Raw genomic sequence first — 22,334 nt, forward strand, 5'->3', positions numbered from 1 at the left:
CTTTCACGCAATTCATCCATCTCTTTCTAGGTTCTTTTTAATGTCGATGTGTAAATAATTTGATTGGTCGTATCAAATGTTACGAAAACCTTACGATAGTTAAAAAGCGTGCTTCAAAACCGGTTACATTTTAGCCATGGTATGGGCACTTGTCGAAAATTAGTGTCACGTGTCTGTGGTTCTAGTTTGTAGGTGCATGACCTATACATGCATGTATATCAGAGAATGAATCATGTTTACGGGAATCATTTTTAACAGTGTAAGTGCCCGCTTTAACATCTTAGCACGAATAGGCCCGCACGCCCGGTGTAATACCACGACCACACAGAAGACTGGCGTGAAATGTTAAGTCCCTTTCCTTTTACCACCCTTTTCTTATAAGGAGAGGATGGGAAGTGGATTTGACGATGGAGATGCATAGGAGGGTGAAATATCCTCTATATGTGCGTCTCCTCCTCCGTCGTATAAGGGTAGGCAACGCATCTGCCATTGCAAATGTATATGGGCAGCGGTCGCTTGCTCGTTTGCCACCTTATGTTATAAAATAAAAATGTTTACGTATATTATATACATATCAATATATCACCTAATAAAATTGATAAACTTTACATTCAGAGCCTCATTATTGCACAATTGTTTAGTCGGGCTTTGATTCCCATGAGCATAGGTACATATATGGAGGTGCGCACTACTCGATTTTTAGTTGTGCAACTAAACAGTTGAATTGGCTGCGTAATAATCGACTATTGATAGTTTAATCTATACTATCTATAGCAAAATTATAAAGAGGAAAGATTTGGATTTTTATGTATTGAAATAGCTCAAAAAATACTGAGCCGATTTCAAAAATTCTTTCACCATTAAAAAGCTACGTTATCTGTGAGTAATATGGTATATTATTATTATTTTTAATTTCACGCGGGCGAATCGAAGGCAACAGCTTATACGATGTAAAATAGAAACGTATTGTAATTTAGTATAATGTTTGAACAACCAATAATATGTTAAAAAACAACATAATTTGATCGTTTAATTATGACAATGTTTCTTTTGAAAGTGACAATTTATTTCCCTTTACTTAACATACAAAGTAGTTGCCGGAACAATTAGATGCAGTCAAGCGTATTGTGAAAGTAGACGTTCATTACAAAATATTGTAGAAACACATGTCTATAAAAGTCGGTTCACATTGCCGAAAGACTCGTATGGCACATCGGATTACCTACTCTCTGTTTATAAAAAGACTAGCTGGTACACGCGATTTTGTCCACGTGAAACTAAAAAATAATAATTCGTATAGCCGATGTTACTCACTAATAACGTAGCTTATTAATGGGGAAAGAATTTTTAATATCGGCCCAGTAGTTTTTGAGTTATTTCAATATAAAATCCAAATCTTTCTATAAGAAATTGGTAAAGAGATTAATGTATTTTTTTGTCAGTTGAAATCTACTTAAGCTGACTTTAGCATATGCTTAACGTATGGTTTAACCCATCATTATTGTGTAGAACTATATACAGACAGACGTAAATATGGAAAACGATGTATTTTCCCTATTCTTTTCCGTTTCTGCCTTATTCCCTTTTATATCTTAGTATTGCGGTAGATAAGCTATCTGTCCTTGTCTTACTCAGCTATATTTGTAATTTGTTTGTCATTTTCCCGTGAATTGTCCGCGCAAAATTAAATAAACGCATGTAATGTCCCACCACTGGCTGATAGAGGCTCAGATATCTTAAAAATTGCGTTGCTGTCAGATAAGTTAACAAAATCCGATAGTTCCATCATATATTTTACACCTTAAATTGTTATTAGACAATTTACAATTTGGGAGACAGGCCCTTAGTATGTGTTCTTCCAAACTTTGTCTTACATCCGAGCAAATCAAGTTCAGATAAGCTGTACATAGTAACAAATATCCATCCATCCAAACTTTTGTATTTATAATATTTGTATAAATAGTGTGACTGTTGAATTATACGTCAATTAGTAAAATGCTATTGTAATGTGTCGTAACTTTCTCGTGTGTTCACGGCCAGTGTAATCTGAGCTCTGTAACCCTCAGTCTCCAGAGATACTAATTGCGGATGTACTTATGTGCCAAGTCGCATAATTACCGATTTTACGTCTTAAATATTAGTAGATTTTGCTTGCAAATTACGTATTTTGTACTAAGAGTGATACGTGAGAGTGTTTGAACTATGAAGACTTGTTCGTTTCTATTTTCTTAAGATTTAATGAATTGGAATTAAGATTCTTCGATCGCACATAATAGTGTCTTTTACACGTACTTCATAGACAGCATGTTTCTATGACACTAAGCATAGTATTCTGATAATTTCTGTAAGGTCGTTAACTAATCCCATTCATTCACTTCAGATCAAGTTACGTTGGTAAGCAAGGAATACCGGTTAAACTGTTATTGATCTTAAACAAGCGTAGAAAGTACATTGTAGGCGTATGACTGTATTAAAACTGTGCGACTACTGCGCCTACTGATTTTATAAGTAACAGGTTTACGTCTAATTCGAGATGTTTGTAACTTTCTTAGAAAATCAATAATATTGACAGAAGACCAACTTTGTACTTAGACATGTTTTTTTTATAAAATAAGGTGGAAAACGAGCAAGCGGCCACCTGAATCCACCAAAATGGAAAGCGATCGCGGACTTGGAAGCGATAAGGATTTAACCGGTGGAGGAGACGCATGAGAAGGAGAAATATCCTTTTAATGGGCGTCTCCTCCGTCAACTGAATAAATAAAAAAATACAGTACAGTACAGTAATATACAGTAGTCAATCAAGCCACGTATAAAATAAATGCATTAAATTAATAGTAAAAGAATCGGGACTACAATTACGAAGTTACTGCACAAATCAGTTACGTCATCGATCGCGACAACAATGTGAATCTGCGTCGTGTCGCCGTCGTTACGTAACTATTTACAACCCACGATTGATGTGTGGCCAAGTTTTTTTGCACGTGTACAAATGTTGATCGAGTGCATAATTGCAAAGTATAATTGATTGATTTGCTTGCCTATTGGCTTCGGTCTTATTAAAGTCAATAAATATACGTAAAAAAATATTTACATCTACTTATGTACACTATACTAGTATTGTAAAGAGGAAAGATTTGTATTTTTGTATATATTAAAATAAATCAAATACTGCTGGGCCGATTTAAAAAAATCTTTCACTGTTAAAAAGATAATTTAACTGTGTGTAACATAGGCTGTATCTTTTTATATTTTTTTATTTATGGATGAAGTCGCAAGCAACAGCTAGTCTATGTAGTTATCGTTATAGCCCTATTAAAATGTTGCTAAAGCTCGCGAAGCGTGTACACTTCGACAAAAAAATCTTTCAGGCTTTTCCTTCAAGGTCACTTTACGGCTATTCCGTTCAATGTCACAAGGCAACAGCAGAGTATCTACATCGATCCAACTTATAACACTAAAACCCGAAGGTTCGATTCTAGCACCCTAGTATAGTTAGATATTTTAAACAAGGCGCTTGCAATTTGGAGACAAATCATTTTATTACTAGTTCTAACAATTGGGTTGTAAATTCATCACTAGAAATGTACCAAAACTATTATGGTTTTAAAACTATGAGCGGCCGTACACCTTTAACTAAACTATCGCACAATTGTTGTACGATTGTCGATTGTTTTTCAGCCAATACAATTGTTTAGTTGCACAACTAAAAATGTAGAAGTGTGCGCACCTACATATAAGTACGTAGGAATCGAAGCGAGATTAACAAGTTGTGTGATAGTTTAGTTTTAAATGTGTGCATGCTCTAAACTTATACAGTGAAAGAACTAAATTTGCTTACCACTTTGGATCAAGTATTGTACAGTAAACTGACTTCGTAATAGTTATGATTTGGGATAATATGTGTATATTGCTGACTTCGACCTTTAACATGATGAGTGTAAAATGCTGTTGAACTGAAACGGGTAGGAAATATTTATCCTCTACTGTACTGCAGGCGTAACATTTTGGAGAGTGCGCGAAAGTGGACCACGGAAGTCGGCCACTGGGTGAGCAGAATTCGTGCCGACTTGCCGCGCGTTACCGTTACCCACTTTGTTAATGTATATCTAATACAAAATACATGCTAATTTTATGATTCACATGATAGGGCACGTTATCACAATGATCGTGAAAGTAAGAGTTAATTGTTTTATAATGTCTTACATGTATAAAACCTTATTGATGATGCTTTGAGAGCAGATACATCCTTATACTTTACCTCAACTTTCTCGAATAAACAGGTAAATGTGGTTATGACTGGCTATTGGCTTTGCTAATAAGTGTCGTGAAATTGGTAAATGGAGGTCTATTTTTTTTTAAATCTTGACAATTCTAAATTTGAAAAACGCATAATGATTTTAATTCAACAATTAACGCACTAGAACCTAAAATGAGTCACATGATATGCAATTAATGAAACGGAACAAGCCCGTTAAAGTTTCTCTACATCTTGACTCTTCTAATTGGATTTTGTGATAAATTTAGCTCGACCGTGTCTAGGTCGACGCGATCTTTGATGCGCAACTCTTGTTTGGTATGTTTACTTTTTAATACTTCCACTGAAATGAAAATAGTAATCAAAATAACATTTACAGATAAGATTTATATTTACAATTGTCTTTCGTAAATAACACGACGGGCGTTGGAGCAGACATAGGGCCTGTCTCATGACTGGCTGATAGAGGCTCAGATTGCTTAAAAATGACGTCATTGTCAGATAAGGTAACGAAAGCCGATATTTACAAGTTGGATTGTTATCAGACAATTTACAATTTGGTGTGACAGCTCTTAGTAATTGACTTTAATGTCTAAATAAGAAATAAATCCATCTTAATAAAGATATCAATGTATGATGTAAGTAGCGTTGAAAATAACTACTTAATTACATATCCGATAAAAGGATTGATGTGACCATAGTAATGCTAGTTTCACACAAAAGCGGAAAGGCGTACTGCATTGCAGTACTGCTAATTTTCGAACGCATCTCATGCCGAGATGTCCAACAATTACAGCAAGTGCAAATCTTTGACTAAACTATCGCTGTTCATTATTATATTGGTGTGCGATTGTCGATTGTTTCGCAACCCATTCAACTGTTTAGTTGCAAAACTAAAAATCGAGTAGTGTGTGCACCTCCTTATAAACTCATAGGAATCAAAGCGATACTAAACAATTATGCGATAGTTTAATCAAAGGTGTGGTGCTCTTAATGTTAACCTAGAATACACTCGAAACGTAACTTTTCGCGATTGCATGACATTTGTATGATCAAACATTACGTGCACGTAAATCAGCTGGCAATTGGATTTGTGATGCAACCTATGTAAGCCGCTTAGAAAGTTTCTTGACACCTCTGTTAATTGGTTTATCTATTATTGAAATAACTGCAACAACAGTAAACAGAAAGTTCTGGTGACAGTTTTTAATTACTCGATGCATATACTTGGATATTTCTCATTTACTTTCCTTCGCTCTGATATTATAATCTTCCTTAAATGTCAATTAAATCCTTTAACTTTAACTTAGCGCCTGTTATATTCGAATAGCCATAATGTTTAATAACATTTCTGCAGATTGTATTTGAGTATTTGGTAAATACAAATTAAACTTTTGACCTATTTTAATGCAAGCGTTTTTATGTCATTTGTCGTAAATATTTCTTTTTTTGTTATCATCTTCCTATGTTAATGTTCTTAGTAACTTTGATACTATTTTTAATTAAGAATATTTCTAGTGTCTGCTGTAACGCACCATTTTCCTATTCCTAGTGATTTTACACCATGAATTTATATAACAACCATTTCACTTTCCCTCCTTTCTACTGATCAGGTTTAAGGGCGATTTATGTAACGGTACTTTCGTTTCAGTCTAGAATATTTCCTGGTCTCTTTTATTACAGGTCTGATAGTTGCCGTACAGTAATATTGTTACATTACGCGAACGCACTGTGAAAGTACGACGAATACATTCTCCTTTATTTTATCTTTTATAGGAAGAAAGTTTTGTGTAAACAGATTTAAAACAAACGCCTTAAATTAAAGATTTAAGTTTATAATGTTCGTAAGATACGGGTTTCTTACCACGATTGGGTTGTTTTAGCTCCCGATATTCCGGCACAGTTGCATGCGCCATGTTCACGGGCTGACTGTGCAACTGTGCCGAAATATCGGGAGCTAAAACAACCAAATCTTGGTAAGAAATCTGTATCTTATGCACATTATAATAGTAAAAATCACGATATATGATTTAAGTTTGTTATAGACAAATCTGTTTTATAGTTTAGAAAAGTTAAGTTTATAGTTTCTGTAAGAAGTTAATTTTTACGATCCCAACAAAGCATTCGCCGTTTCGTACAAGGTGTTTTAAAGATTTCAGATATGTTTAACATGGAATTCAAAAACGTTTTGTTTTCTCTTGAAATAAAAAAGGATTTTCCTTAATTTATACCACATTCTTCAATTAATAACTTCGTTATCCTTGTAAATGCGGTTATGTTCATCGTCTTCTTGACTCTGCAAACTTAACTTCCTGATACGACATGTCGACTTTCTCTTTTTTCCATGAAGGTTCTTTGGCTTTCCCTTCCTTGTCCCTTTCATTTTCCTCTCTATTATTGTGCTTATAAAATCTCTATGTCCTAACTTTCTTCCATTATTATTAGTATCGAATTTGATTTGTGACCTCAATCCAACTATATCTTTTCATCCTTTTCTAACAGTAAACGCCTTTTCTGACCTTTCTTCATTTGTTTTTCTCATAATCTAGTATTTTTTTTGTACCCCCGAGGTGGGGGCCCTTCGGGTACCTGCTGATGTCGCTAATGCAGCAACCTTGTTACCGTTAGGTTATTTTTAAGCAATCTATGAGTTGTAGTTTGTTTGTTCAAAATGTTTAACTACTATTACATAATCTAGTATTAATACGGCTGATAATAAAATAATTAGTACGGGTCCTTCGTCAATAAGAAAAGTGATCAGGCTGTAATGAAAATTGTCTATCATCTACTCGTATATCTTCTATCTATATGTATACATATAATAAAATTGCAGTGTCTGTGTGTAATATCAAAAGAAAAAGAAAAAAAAATAAAGAGGAAAAAAAGAAAAAAAAAATATCAAAAGAAAAATTCCATTTCGGAAAGATGTATTTGCGTTGCTGATAACGAAAATCGCATTTAAATTTTGTTTTGTCTGACTGTTCGCAAGTCTCGTTTGTTCCGGGTAATCTCTGAGACTGGGGCTGGACCGATTTTGACCGGTCTTGCACTGAAGGGTAGCTGACATAGACGGGCGCATTATACGCTAATTTTTTATCTTGTTATTGTGCGGACGAAGTTGTGAGCAACGGCTAGTTTTAACATATTTTAATATCGATCGAATAGATTGCTTCACACTGCAACGTTGGAAAGGCAAATGCTTAATTGCATAATTTCTTGTGTAACCGTACGGTGAAAGAACTGCTGTCCCACCACCAAGCAACGCGGCAAACCACATCAGTCTGCCTTCAGCGTTACTACCGACGTGTCGTACCTCGCTGTACAAAACGGTATTTTGTGTGTTTGTGTGTCCTTAGGGAATTTCCAAGCTTACCATTCTTAGCGACCGTGTTTGTCGTGCGGTTTTTGACCACATGTAATAGAAATGTGCGTGTTTCACGGTCCACTGGATTAGAAAGCATGTCGGCCGGTTTTGTTTGTTTATGTACTTCCCAAGTTGCGTTGTAAATGCGTTAGTTTATTTTCGTGTAAAAATTTTAAGCAATTACTTAAGATGTATTGGTTCTATCGGAATTGTAATCATTGAAACTTTATTTTGATATTATTAAGTGTTGATAACGTTGAAAAAATATACCATATTACTATACTAAATAATTGAAAATAATGTGCTGATATTGGTCCTGTATCTGAAAATAATCATACTTCATACTAATGTCATAAATATGAAAGTTTACATGAATGGATGTTTGTATTATATATCAGAAATATTTCGATAATATTTGGCACAGGTGTAGAACATAGTCTGCAAGACATAGGCTGCTTACTAAATTTCTGTTTTGATCGGACGAAGTCGCGGACAAAAGCTAGTTAATCACAAGATTTTACATATTTAACTAAATTCAAAAGTATAAAATCGGTATCTATTGTTGTCCTAAGTTGTATAATGTTTGATACGTTAATATTCCTTTTTTAATTATTACATTGTGTGTGAATTAGTATAATTAAGTTGCATATTATATTGTTATTGTTTGTATTTTTCTAAAAGATAATTAAAAGTTTTTGAGGTTACTTTTTGTTCATGGTGACCACACTTTTAGTTTATTTTGCCGTCCTATCGAAAGGGCTTCCTGCCTTATGCCAGTAATTCTCTAATAGCTTGCATGACTTACTGGCGCGTGTTAGTAGCATGTTCTTGCTCATTTTTAATGTCAATAGTAATGTTACATTTAAAAGTATATAACAGTTGTTTTAAATTTAATAAAAAAAAACAATTTGTTGCCAAATTGAAGATCGTGAGACAAGATTTGTTTATACGATTTGCTTTAGATTATTATCCTTAAAATATATTTAACATTGAATTTTGAGGTCTTTTTTATTGTTAGAATTTTGTTACAGCATTATCTGTTTTATTTACGCAGTGTTAAGATATATTTTGCTATGATAAGCGAATGTCCAAATACAGGAATTAGATGTGTTTGAATGTCGAAACATGTCAAACATTGTATTGGCAAATATTTGGCTGTACTAATCGTGTTTGACCGCAAATGTGGCCTCTGTAGTGTGGAACATGACTAGTTTGTAATTTTTGTAAATGATATTATTATTTAGGACAAATATAGATGCAAATTGTTACTTTGTAGCTTATTTTGGTTGTTTTTTTTTATTTGAATTTCTTCATGTAGGCACTTACTCGTTTCAAATGTAAAGGGGCGCAGTACACGGAAATATTGGTGAATGGATGTGTAAGAGAGTTTTAATATATTGTGTTTGAATAAATATATGAATTCACTAGATTTCTCCCGTGTCCTCGTCCGTGTAGAATTGAAAAAAAAAAACAAAAGTATGTAGCCTATGTGTTCTTCGATGCTATCCTTTGTATCTGTGCCAAATTTCATCGAGATCAGTTCAGCAGCTTAGGGCACATACTCTTAACAAACATCCATCCATCTAAACTTTCGCATTAAAAAAAATGGATTGTATTGTATCGATCGATAGATATAATCGATATAATCGATTTATAGTTATTTAATATACGATCTCGCAGAACATTCAAATCGGTTCATTATCGAGAAACACATATTTCCACGTAAACAGGACTGAGTGCGTCACACTGGGTATTTTCCAAATTAAATCGTATTAGTCTTATGAATCTCTTAATCCATCAAAACTATTTAACATTTGTACTCAAAATACCACATCTTTTTTAAATTACGTCCCAAGCAAATACGCTCGTAAACTAGATTGTTTTTCTCTCACGTGTATTAAGAATTTACTTTTATTAGTAGCTGGCCGTGTAGAATCGTAGAGTTGATAAAGCCGCGTAAAGACATATTGAAAATATTCGATATCTCGTTTACCTTTGTTTCAAAGAAAAGTTCAAGGTTTCGATAAAAGTGAAGTGACATCGCAGTGTAATGTGTTAGTGGAATAACAGTTGCGATGTGGGATTTGGTTCCGGTTAGATGTCGATGGATAGAGACATTGAGGAAGTGCGGAAAGACGTTACTGCGGCGTCAACGAAGGCTACTTAGACGTATTAAAAAGGTAAATATAAGAGCACAAACACAACTACGGCCGAATACTGAAATGTTATTTCGAAATAAACAGTTTTTTAATTAATGTCACGCTTAAACTCCAACTTCCTTACAAATTTTGACGTCTATCAGATTGTAATCAGCGATTAGGCGAAGTATTGAAGATTCGTTTCAGTGTTTAGTCGTAAATCTATGAAGTTTTTTTCGTTTTGTTATTGTGCAAATATTATAATGACGCTCATATGTTATAACAACATTATCTTATGTAATAGCGAAGGCTAATAACCCGCCTTGATCTAAAGTTTTGCAATCGAGTTACGGTTACGCGAAATCTCGCCAAGTATGTTATTAGATCTGTAACGGTAGACATTTTTATTTTTGCAATTACTAGTTCACGATAATCATGTATTTTATATTTGCATTTAAGTGTTTACAGACCGAAAGGAAGAAAAACATTTTAAAGTCCATACAACCTAAGTATTTAAAGTTAATTTGGACCGTGATTAGCTTTGTGTTATTCTATTAATGTTATCATTAAACGATTTTTGAAGAGAATTAGCAATGGAATTTTTTTTTAAATTAACTTAATAAAAATCTAATATCTATTTAAAATGTAAGTTGGCCCTGTGATTCGAACGTACGACCTTATGTTTCATAATTTTAATTTTATTGATGTTTAATTGTTACTTTAAATTAGATAAAAGTTATTCATAATACATCCTGTGTGTAAATAAATAGTTTAGCCGACGTTCTTACGCTGGAGGACATCGTGATACCTGCACATATCGGCAAAGATATGTGTGAAGTCACAGAAACAGTGGTAAAGCCCGCTTTAACATCTTCGGACGAATAGGTCGACTCGCCCGGTGTAATAAGACGGGAGTGGAGCAATTCTGCGGTTCGTCTGATGAGTGTGGTACCGAGGCCCGACTTTAGTCCCCCTTCCTTTCCGTCCTTTTTTCTTATAAGAAAAGCATGGGAAGGGAACGTGGTTTTAGCGCTGGAGGAAAACGCATAGTAAGGGGGAAATAACCTCTTTATGTGCATTTCCTCCTCTGTCGATTAATGGTAGGCAACGCATCCGCTATTGCGAATGTCTATGGGCAGCGGTCGCTTCGCCATTTTGGCGGATTTAGGAGGCCGCTGACTCGTAGGCCACCTTATAGTATAAAAAAGTCAACCAACCCGTACTGAGCCAGAGTGGTACTAAGGCCTAGTCACCCTAATAAGAGTTATGATCCGAGCCCCTCAGTGGATACGAATAGTGAGCTGGTGATGATGAATAGATCCTGTCGGATTAACAAGATAAGTGTAATGAAATTGCGTAAAAAGACCTTAGTTATTAGTGGTTTAGTCATCGGCATTGAACCTGGGGCACGGTTGCGAGTTGCGAGTCATTGCTCCAGCAACAATAGTTATTGTGAAAGCGCTTGTATGGATGCTTTATATTGGTATTCACATTGTCTATGAAGTGCACATTGATATTGGAAACTTGGGAAGGGGCAGTGGAACGTTCAGTGAATAGTAGCCGCAGATTTTGGATTAGGTTTGTTTTTTTTATTATTTTTTTAATTTTTAGAACTGTATACTGTAGATTTAATACAGTTATTTATGCTGAAAGAAGTCTGAGTGCGTTGGTTTTTTGTAAGTGTTAAAATTTAGGTTCAAATGATATGTTTGTAAAATGGTTCTAACCTATTTTTGACTGACTTCCCAAAAAAGGTGGTACTCAATTCGTCTGTAAGTTTTTTTAATGTGTGTTACGGCATAACTCCGCCGCTACTGGACCGATTTTGACAATTCTTCTTTTATCCGAAAGGTATGTAGTCTTTGCAGGTGGATCCCGGTTTTTCGCTTGATTTTTGGAGTCAAAGACTACGACGTAGTTAAATAGTTTAGCTCAAAATCGCGTGACGAAATTTTATAGCTTTCAAATTATTTATTTAAATCATTGTTTTCTGATGTTTTAGGGAGTTTTTTTTTTAGTTTTAAATTATGAAAGTGTTTTGTTTTTATCTGTAACAGTTCTTGGAGATAACATTTGCGGTGTTGTTTGTACAATAAATTGGAACGTGATGAACTTTTGAATATGTTTGATGTCTCAGCAATGTGCAGTTTCACCTTGTAATTGCAATTAATTGTATTACACACGGTACACGTTAAACGTTACGTTACACGGTAAACATTTACCGGCGGTTGGACGTGACTAAATGTACAGTAAATGACAATTACACAGTTATAAATACACCTTTTAAAGGAAGGCGCGGAAATTGTATTTTGATTGCTCGAAAGTTATGTTTTTTTGTGATGTAAAGACTTAAATTGTCTCCCCTTTAGAATTTAAGATGTTTTAATGATTTTTGAATCTTCTGTTATGATTTTATAGATTTTTAAATGTTTTTTCATTATACTTGTTAATAATTTTACTAATGTAAATGCCGAAAATTTAGGTGGATGGATGGATGGAACGCCTGAACGAATCTTTACGAAATTTTGCATATGTAGATCAGTCTTTTTTTTGTAATAAAAATATTAATAGATTTTTGTTCATATACTTATATTTCCTTTAACCATTCCAACTAAGCTCTATGCTTGTGCTAGGATATTGTTCACGACAATAGTCGAATGGCGGGATTCGACCCTCCGACCTCAAGATCGGTAGTCTGTACCCCAAACCAGGCTATTGACGCTTTCTGCTTTAAGTTAAGTCTGGAAGAACACATAAGCTAATTAATTCTGCGCGGTCGGAGTCGCAGGTAAAAGTTAGTATGTACATATTGCAGATTTTAATGCTTAGTCGAAGACTATATTTGATGATATAACATAAAGGTGTTACATAAAGGAAGTAATTATGTAAAGATGGCGTCAAAGGTAAATGCAACTTTCTAAATGCACGCCGCATCAAGAGTCAACACAAATGACATTTGCTCCTTTGATGTTTTTGTAAACGAATGAACTTTGTTGCGTCGTCCGATTCGCAACGATTGGAATATAGTTGTCTCTGTTATGTCAAAGAGAATAAAAGAGACAAGACGTATTTCTTTTGTAAGCTACATGAATCATGTGAGTGATGCGATACTTTTAGATGTACTCATTGTGACAACCCTAGTAAAGTGATTGCTGCAATTGATGAGTCATAGGGCTGTTGCGGTTTAGTTTTCGAAGTAAGTATTGTTAGTTTGTGTCGTTTTCCAAACAAAAATGCTGAACAAAGAATTCACATCGCCCATGTTGTTTTCGTCGAATATACTCTTATACATACGAGTACCGTTCTAGTGTTGATAATCGAACTGCGGCCTATAAAGTCCCTTAGGTGTATTCCTTTATACATTGTGAATATACGTGTAGTGATTTTTTTTTTATTTATTAAAACATTAGTGACCTAAAGACCTCGACAAATCGTTCCACAGACCTCAACATTATGTAAGATGTGTGCACAAAGAAAAACAAGTATCGGTCAACTTATGTAATTCGTTTTGGTGTTACAGTGAAAGGTTAACAAACTGTTGGTTAATAAAAAACTACTAATGTATTTTTTACAATGTTTTTTTATGATTTCGGATGTCGGAAGGTTAATTTGTTTAAATTATTTTTTTACAGTCAAAAGCAGGTTATTTTCAAACCAGCGAAAAAAATGTGTGATCTTGTAAAAATATAGACTACTAACTTTTGCCCGCGACTCCGTCTGCGTGGAATTAAAAAAAAGCAAGTAGCCTATGTGTTCCTCCAGACTATATTCTACATCTTTGCCAAATGTTATCGAGATCCCTTCAGCGATTTAAGCTAAAAACTCTAACAAGCATCCATCTAAACATTCACATTTATAATATTAGTTCAATTATGTGGTTAACATTATTAGGTAGGGTCCACTATTTAGTTCTTAGAGGCCATTTTACAGTCAGTTTTAGGAGCTTTGTAATATGAATCGCACCGACCCCCTTTATTAGGTTTTTTGTAGTTTAGCTTTATCTTGTAGGTTTCAATAACAATATTTATCTAAAACCTAAAACTATATTTAGCTAATATATCTGTATTATACACGTGAGTTTAGCAAAAGTGAAACCCCACGCGCTGTAACAGCGCAGGTTGGGTAACGGCACTGCGCGGCAATGTTGCGACATACAAGCCGGTATTGTTCATATATAGTCTGTTATATCTTTAAAAATAATAGATATGTCTATACTAATATTATAAATAGGAATACCTTGTTTGTTTAATTGTAATTCTTTCACCATTAAAAAGCTACGTTGTCAGTAACATAGGCTATATTTTATATTATTTTACTAGTTGTTCCCATCCAACTTCATCCGCATAGAATTATAAAATAATCATTTTATTGTTCACATTTGTCAAATTATCAATTGCAAATGTCAAAATAACATGACATGATGTCAAATCATGGCAACTTTGCTTCCTTTATGTTGGCAATAATTTATGGTCTATTTCCCACATTAGGGTTTTAATCCAAAATATTTACCCTTAAGTTTAACGGCGTGAAAATATATAGACTAAAGCGTGACGTAAGTGTAGGGCTTTTTATTAAAAAAAGAGTTATTCAAAAATATGCTGTGATTGCTGACATCTTAGGCAACAAAGAAGTGTGTGTTTACGCTTTATTATAACAGTATAGATATAGAAGTTAACAAAGCCACCATTTTCTTGGTTGTTAAGAATAAAATTAATTGACACCTTGCAAAGATGCACCTATCGTAAGTTTGTCATGCCTCGTTCACACTAGTAATTTAGTCGAGTATTGAGTTATTTGGTAGCTAAAATACTCTCGTCTGTAAGTGTTTATGTAAGTTACTTGGTACTCGACTAAACTACTACTGTAGTGCGAATTAGGCATTAACGGTGGAATCGTTAAAGTTGATTGATTATTTAAAACATATGGTATTAGGCCTAATTTTGGTGGCTTTTCCTTTCCATCCTTTCCTCTTAAGTGGATTTGACTGTGAGGAGTCGCGTAGGAAGGGGAAATATCCTCTTTATGTGCGTCTCCTCTTTCGAGGGGTTGGCAACGTATCTGCAATTGCGGATGTCTAGCGGCGCTTTGCCACTTCGGGTGGCTGCTTGCTCGTTTGTCACCTTAAAATATATTAAAAAAAGACATATATTGACTTTGTTTTTTGTTATAAGGATTGAGAGAGATAACATATTTTGTATGATTAATGTTTCAATTTCTCTGTTCCAGGTGTACCTACACAGCTGGCGGTCGGCTAGCGAGCTAACTATGCTCGTTGGCGCTAAAGTTGGCGGCGCGACGCCCCTCGTCATCGCCTGCAGGAACGGACACTATGATGTTGCAGAATACCTGATAGAGCGATGTAAAGCAGACATAGAACAGCCTGGCTCAGGTAAACATTATTATCTTTTTAATTTTAACTGATAGAGGATAAATATATATATTTGAATGATTTATCTTGTCTAATTTATAGAAAACTAGCTGTTGCACTCGACTTCGTCCTCGTGAAATTAAAAAATATAGCCTATGTTACTCAGCGATACAGTAGCTTTCTAATGGTGAAATATTTTTTAAATCGGCCCAGTAGTTTTTAAGTTATTCCTATACATACAAAAATATTTTCTTTTTTAATTGCTAGTAAAGATTATCGTTTCCTTGATTTTTAAAAGATTTAACATATGTATATGTGACATAACTGTTAAGTGAAAACAGTTCTTTTTATTTGTTTATTATCAAAATTAGTTTTAATACATTGGTTTACAATAAAATATCTCGTGCATTATTGTGGAATAATACCAGACCTTTGGCCGCGATTATAACCAACTGGGTCACATTTGGTACATCTGTATGTAATTGATCGAGCGAATAAAACAATACACATGTTTTATGCCAATCACTAAATGCAGAGATGGTCAACGCAATTGATTCTAATTATAGAGTCACAACTGTCGTTGACAAGTTTACGTTTAGCGTGCGCACACGAAAGATACAGCCGCTCCCCAGGTCTCTGACCCAAAAATGTGCTATGGGAACGAAAAGGCGGCATAGAGCATATTCAAAAAACTTCTTAGTATAGTATTTTGTTAATTAAAACATTGCTTTGATAATAGTGATCATAATGAAATATAAAAAATACGCTACTTTAAAAATTTTAAATGAAAATTTTCATTTAGTTTAAACGCTTTCGCCAATGTAGTGCTCGCAAAATTATGAGATGTTTTTGCGTCGTCGCTAAATTTATCTCGGTCAAGACGTTTACTGACAACAATGTTTTTCAACTCAGTGCGTACTGCTTGGAGAGATTTCCTTTTTCTTCTTAATTTTAGTATTTAATGTTAATCTAGATACGGAACTTTGCAATAAAATGTATACAAGTAAGCTTCAAATTTCTTTCAGAACATTTTAACTCATGTTTACGTTGAAATTTAATTTTACTTTCATAACATTCATACAAAACCGTCGTTGAAAGATCAACATCTTTATTAAGGGTTTCCGATTTTAGAAATACAATATTAAAGATGGATCATTCCATATAAATTGATATTTCTTTCTTCCCATTTCTAGAACGTTCTATATATGATTTTATGAGAGACGATAACATGAAAGTATCTGTAATTACCGTACGTTTACGACTTTGTATATTTTTGTCGACGTTACCATTTGCGAAATGTGAAATGGATAAGTGCCAAAATCATTGACGCAACAGGAACAAACAATTGTTACAGCGAATTGTTACAATCATTGTAAATATAACAAATATTACGCCTATTTAGATGCATAAAGAATATTTTACAAGACTGAAGTAAACTTTCATATGTTCGTCATGAATGTTGAAATGTGTTAGGAATGTTTTTGCTTTAGAATTGCTATCGTATACGATTTTAAAACTAAGAGAAAGTGACTCTAAGGGCCTGTCCCACGACTGTCTGATAGAGGCTCAGATAGCTTAAAAATGACATCACTGTCAGGTTACAAAATCAGATATCACATATTTTACACGTTGGATTGTTGTCAGACAAGTAACACTTTGGTGGGACAGGCCCTAAGAAAACAAAAGTAATAAGACTGCTATCTAAGGGACCTTTTTAATAAACATTTCCGACTCCTTTTTAATAAAAATATTTATTTGTACATTTCAGTGACATTTGACGGCGAGACGATAGAGGGTGCTCCGCCACTGTGGTGCGCGGCAGCGGCAGGCCATATGCCTCTAGTGAGGCTGTTGGTGCGCGCTGGCGCAAACGTCAACTCCACAACACGCACACACAGCACCCCACTACGTGCAGCATGCTTTGATGGTCATTATGATATCGTCAAGTTCCTAGTAGAGAATGGTGCTGGTAAGCAAACTTTATAACCCGTACAAAGATATTATCTCCTCCTTATCCTACTCCCGTATGTCGACGCAATTAGCTTTTGTCCTCTACATAACTCTATCATACGTCATCTTAGTCATCATTCCCTTGATCATGGCACCTTTCATGCAATACATCCATCTCTTTCTAGGTCTACCTCTACCGTACACTTCCACACTCATAACTAACGTTCTTGTTACAAGCGATTCATCCCTCTTTTGTTTTAAAGTAAACTTAACATAAAAATAAACATTTGAACATTACTTAGTAACAGCTATTGGCATTTCATTTAAAGGCATATATGCATATGGTTTTGAGAATTTAGTGAAGCGCTAGTGATGGTAATATGAAAAATGTCTCAATTGAAGTGGCAACGATGCTTCTTTTAAATCTTTTTTTAAATCTATTTCTTGTATAATATGCGAATAGTTAGTAGGTTACCATTACCGATAACATAACATATGTAAAGCCATACAAATGATACAAGTGTAAAGATAAACAATAACATAATTAAATTACATATTACGTAAAGAAGTTGTCAACAATTGTAGATTCTAGTTATGTTTGAAGTACCAGGATCTCAGAAGAAAGATATATAAATTCACGATCGGAGCACATAAGCAATCTAGAACGTAGATTATGTCTTTTAACTTCAACAAATATTGTATTTCAGCAAAGAGTTGAAAAACATAGAGTAGGCATAATTGACTTGAGATATTTTCCCATGTTATCTATTGATATCATGGGAAAATATCCTCAAAACCACTAGTCAATATAATTAATTGTATTAAAATTAATTGCCACTAGCTGCCATTAAATAATATTTAATACTAGCTTTCGCCCCCGCCTCCGTCCGCGTGGAATTAAAAAAAACAAAAGTGCCTTTGTGTTCTTCCAGACTATCCTCTACATCCATACCAAATTTCATCAAAATCATTTCAGCCGTTAAGACTACAAACTCTAACAAACATCCATCTATCCATCCATCCATCCATCCATGTAAACTTTTGCATTTATAATATTAGTAAGATTTTTCTGTGACGCTGTTTAGTTTTATAACAAAAGATAGAGCTTATTACAATTTTGCAAAATGTTTTATTTTATGTATGTATGGGCAATAGACTTGACAACTAATATAGTACCTATTAAAGAAAGTACCGGTAAAAATATTCACTATGTCTAGTCTATATTTCTCTAATATCTGTATTCCAGACATAGAAATAGCGAATCGCCACGGCCACACTTGCCTGATGATCGCCTGCTACAAGGGCCATATTAGAATCGCCAAGTATTTACTCTCCCTGAACGCGGATGTGAACAGAAAGAGTGTGAAGGGTAACACGGCGTTACACGACTGCGCGGAAAGCGGCTCTCTACACATACTAAAGATGCTGTTAGGACACGGCGCTACGATGGATGTTGATTCTTACGGTGAGATAGCATAACTAGTTGTTCCCATACGGTTTTATCCATATTTTTTTTATAACATAAGGTGGCAAACGAGCGAGCGGCCACCTGAATCCGCCAAAATGGCGAAGCGACCGCTGCCCATAGACATCCGCAATTACAGATGCGTTGCCTACCCTTATCCGACGGAGAAGGAGACGCACATAAAGAGGATATTTCCTCCTCCTATGTGTCTCCTACACCGTCAAATCCATTTCCCCTTCCGTAAAATCAGTATTTTATTGTTTACATTACGTAAAACTATCAATGTTTGAATGACAACAAAGGCCCTTGACATTGAATGAGAATTGTTTATGCGTAACCATGGCAACCTTACACTCTGCTACTATTGGCTTGTAGTTTTTGTCTCTTTCCCGTATGAATTTTTTCCAATTTATTTACCCCTAAGTAAGCTTGTAAGCGTACTTTTTTAAGAAAATAATTTTTCCAAAACATGCAGTGATTGCTGACCGACATAACAAAGTGTGTTTATGGTTTATTATATTAGTATAGGTGTGCTGGTTTATGCCTGTTCTTATTTCAATAGTTCTGTCTTTTTACTTTTAAACAACTTATTTAATTGATACTGTCGCTTCAAACTCAGAGCAACACTTCTCGTCAGGACTCAGGTTGCGCGCCAATCTATCCATCCTTCCAGTGACATTGACAGCTGTCAGCTAGGGACGTTACGTTTATGCCGATAATCTAGAGTTGCGCCAATTCTACAGCACGGTACTAATTTGGTTCTTAACATTACATAGGTATGACCCCCCTGCTCGCCGCGTCAGTGACAGGCCACACGCATATAGTTGAGCACCTGATCAGCGCGGAGCAGGGCCTGGTGAGCCGGCAACAGAGGATAGACGCCCTCGAACTGCTCGGAGCTACGTATGTGGATAAGAAACGAGATATGGTCGGAGCACTCGCATTATGGAAACGAGCTATGGATGACAGGTACTACTGAGATTAGATGTTCACGGATAAGATGTATGCAAGATGTGGTAGGCTGACTTAAAAATGTATTTTAGTTTTGTGTTCTGATGTATGTAATTATTACGGCCGGTTACCCTAATAATTAAGATAAATGTAACTTATGTTTTTTTTTTTATAATATAAGGTGGCAAACGAGCAAGCGGCCACCTGAATCCACCGAAATGGAAAGCGACCGCTACCCATAAACATCCGCAATTACAGATGCGTTGCCTACCCTTAATTGACGGAGGAGGAGACGCACATAAGGAGGAAATTTTCCCCTCCTATGCGTCTCCTCCACCGTCAAATCCACTTTCCCTTCTCATCCTTTCCTCTCAAGAACAGGGTGGAAAGGGAAAGGGACTAAAATTAGGCCTCCGGCACCACACTCATCAGACGAAACGCGGAATTGCTTCCACTTCACGCCTGTTTTCTGTGTGGTCGTGGTATTACACCGGGCGAGCCCTTTAGTGCAATTTCTCGTTTCGTCTAATGAATTAACTGTCACCATTTAAAAGATACGTTATCAGTGGATACGCGAACAAAGTCGCGAGCGAAAGATAGTGCTATAAAAGTGTCATATCTGCGTGAATTTAATGTATATAAAATGATTTCCAGATTCCCAGCGGACGGCAGCGATCCAATACCAAAGCCGAAGGACATCCCTCGTATAGAGGCGTATGACTACGCGGTGGAGCCGGCCGACGCTCAGCAGCTGGAGGAGATCCTCGCGGACCCTGACGCGATGAGGATGCAGGCTTTAGTCATTAGAGAACGAATATTAGGTCAGTGGAAACATTAACGACTTCTAAATGTTTGAGTATTGTTATGTATGCCCGTGTACTTTGCCTAAATAGGAACGGTCGGTTGCGCCTGACGACTGCGTCTATATGACGTATTGAGTGTAACCTGTTTTATAGGTTTTCTCGTGACTTTGCTACTCAATAATAACGTAGCTTTTTAATGGTGTATAAATTTTTGAAATCGAACCCGTAGTTTTTGAGTTTTTTCTATGATTTTTAAAATCAGCGCTTGACCACGTTCCCAGCTGTTTCAATACGTACAAATATACAAATTCTTCCTCTACTTAAATGAATTTTTCATATATACAGCGCACAAAATGTATGTATTTTTTTTTCTGTCAGTTTTATAAAAAGTTAATTTTCACAAATGGGGAACTGATTGGCTTCTGCAAGGATCTCTTTAAATGTACTTTTTATATGTATTCTAATATGTAAAAAGGAAATATTTGTATGTATTGAAATAACTCAAAAACTGGGCTGATTTTAAATATTTTTTCGCTACCACAAAGGTAATTTCTGTGATATTTTGATAATTATTCCCAACCGTCACCCCAATCTGTCCCCACGTGGAGACCGATGAGAATAAAAAGTTTCATCCGTTCCACCTATTGCGACGAGGGGACGGTTGTAACTGTACCGGTGATAGTGGGACTAAAAGATGGGACGTATGAAACTTTTATTTTCACATGGAGGGATGTGACGGTTAGGAATAATCGTATTACAATAATTGACAGGTCCCGCCCACCCCGACACGTCGTACTACGTGCGGTACCGCGGCGCGGTGTACGCGGACGCGGGGCGGTTCGCGCGCTGCCGCCAGCTGTGGCACCACGCGCTCGACATGCAGCGCGCCGTGCTGCCGCCGCTGTCGCCGCTCACGCAGTCCAGCCTCTACAGCTTCGCCGAGCTCTTCTCCTACATGCTGGCGGAGCGCGCGCGCCCGCCGCTCAGAGGTACACTACACTACACTACACTACACTACACTACACTACACTACACTACACTACACTACACTACACTACACTACACAACTCTCGTCGAAACAATATGTCACATCTCTATTAGTCATTATTCACTCCTTTCTTACGCATTTCTTTCACAATTTATTCAGATTTTATTAAGTTTTCCTCTATCTTTGTAGACATTCAATCGTATTACCTTCTTGTTGACCGTTCCTAAAAGAAGGGTGTCATCGTCCGTATTTTTTTTGTCATCATCTCGCCGAATCATATGTCTATAAAATACTAACCTTTTGTTTCCCAATTAATCTACCACTGGCGATACTTCCAAACGTCCTGCATCTCAAAAACTGTCAATCGTAATTATTTTTCATTTTAATAGATCAGATAATTAGAAGCATTCTTTATTAAGAGTGCTCTACGACCGATAGATGTTGCACGAATTTAAAACTCTATGTTAGATTTTCATACACAATTTTAATTCTTTACAAGAATGATGCATCAGCTGACTTTGTCCCCACTGAAGGGCTCAGAGCTTAAGGTACGAGCGACTACGCCATAGTCGACCATTGGAGCACTGCGGGTTTATAATATATGGTGGCAAACGGGCAAGCGACCGCTGCCCATAAACATTCGCAATTGCAGATGCGTTGTCTACCCTTAATTTACGGAGGAGGAGACGCACATAAATTGGACAGTTTCTTCCTATGCGTCTTCTTCACCGTCAACTCCACTTTTCCTTCCCATCCTCTCCTCGTAAAAAAAGGGTGGAAAGAGACTAAAATTAGGCCTCCGGCACTACACTCATCAGACGAAACGTGTAATTGCTTCCACTTCATTCGTGTTTTCTGTGTGGTCGTGGTATTACACCGGACGAGCCGGCCACTGTTGACTCCACACATATAGTAATAATAGAAAAATAAATACAGTAAGATAAAAATTAAAAACACAATAATCTACAGGCCGTATAGTCCCGCCGGTATTATTCGAGGACATCGAGCCGGTGTTCAGTAAGACGCTGAGTGAGATAGAGCGCGGCGGC

General features: G+C 35.9%; 1 protein-coding gene across 1 annotated transcript in view; it reads left to right on the plus strand.

Moving 5' to 3' along the window:
• Positions 1–9,541: 9,541 nt before the first annotated feature.
• The window catches only part of LOC106111518 (protein fem-1 homolog CG6966-like), a 14,446-nt gene continuing 1,653 nt past the window's right edge, over positions 9,542–22,334 (plus strand). The window contains exons 1-8 of the mRNA XM_013293636.1: positions 9,542–9,802; positions 14,987–15,149; positions 16,897–17,097; positions 18,325–18,543; positions 19,320–19,512; positions 20,149–20,315; positions 21,068–21,286; positions 22,255–22,332. Coding sequence (XP_013149090.1) covers positions 9,698–9,802; positions 14,987–15,149; positions 16,897–17,097; positions 18,325–18,543; positions 19,320–19,512; positions 20,149–20,315; positions 21,068–21,286; positions 22,255–22,332 — 1,345 coding nt within the window. The 5' untranslated portion in view covers positions 9,542–9,697. The remainder of the gene's footprint in view (positions 9,803–14,986; positions 15,150–16,896; positions 17,098–18,324; positions 18,544–19,319; positions 19,513–20,148; positions 20,316–21,067; positions 21,287–22,254; positions 22,333–22,334) is intronic.

This window comes from Papilio polytes, unplaced genomic scaffold, assembly GCF_000836215.1.
Source record: "Papilio polytes unplaced genomic scaffold, Ppol_1.0 DF824158.1, whole genome shotgun sequence".
NCBI classification, from domain to species: Eukaryota; Metazoa; Arthropoda; class Insecta; order Lepidoptera; family Papilionidae; genus Papilio; species Papilio polytes.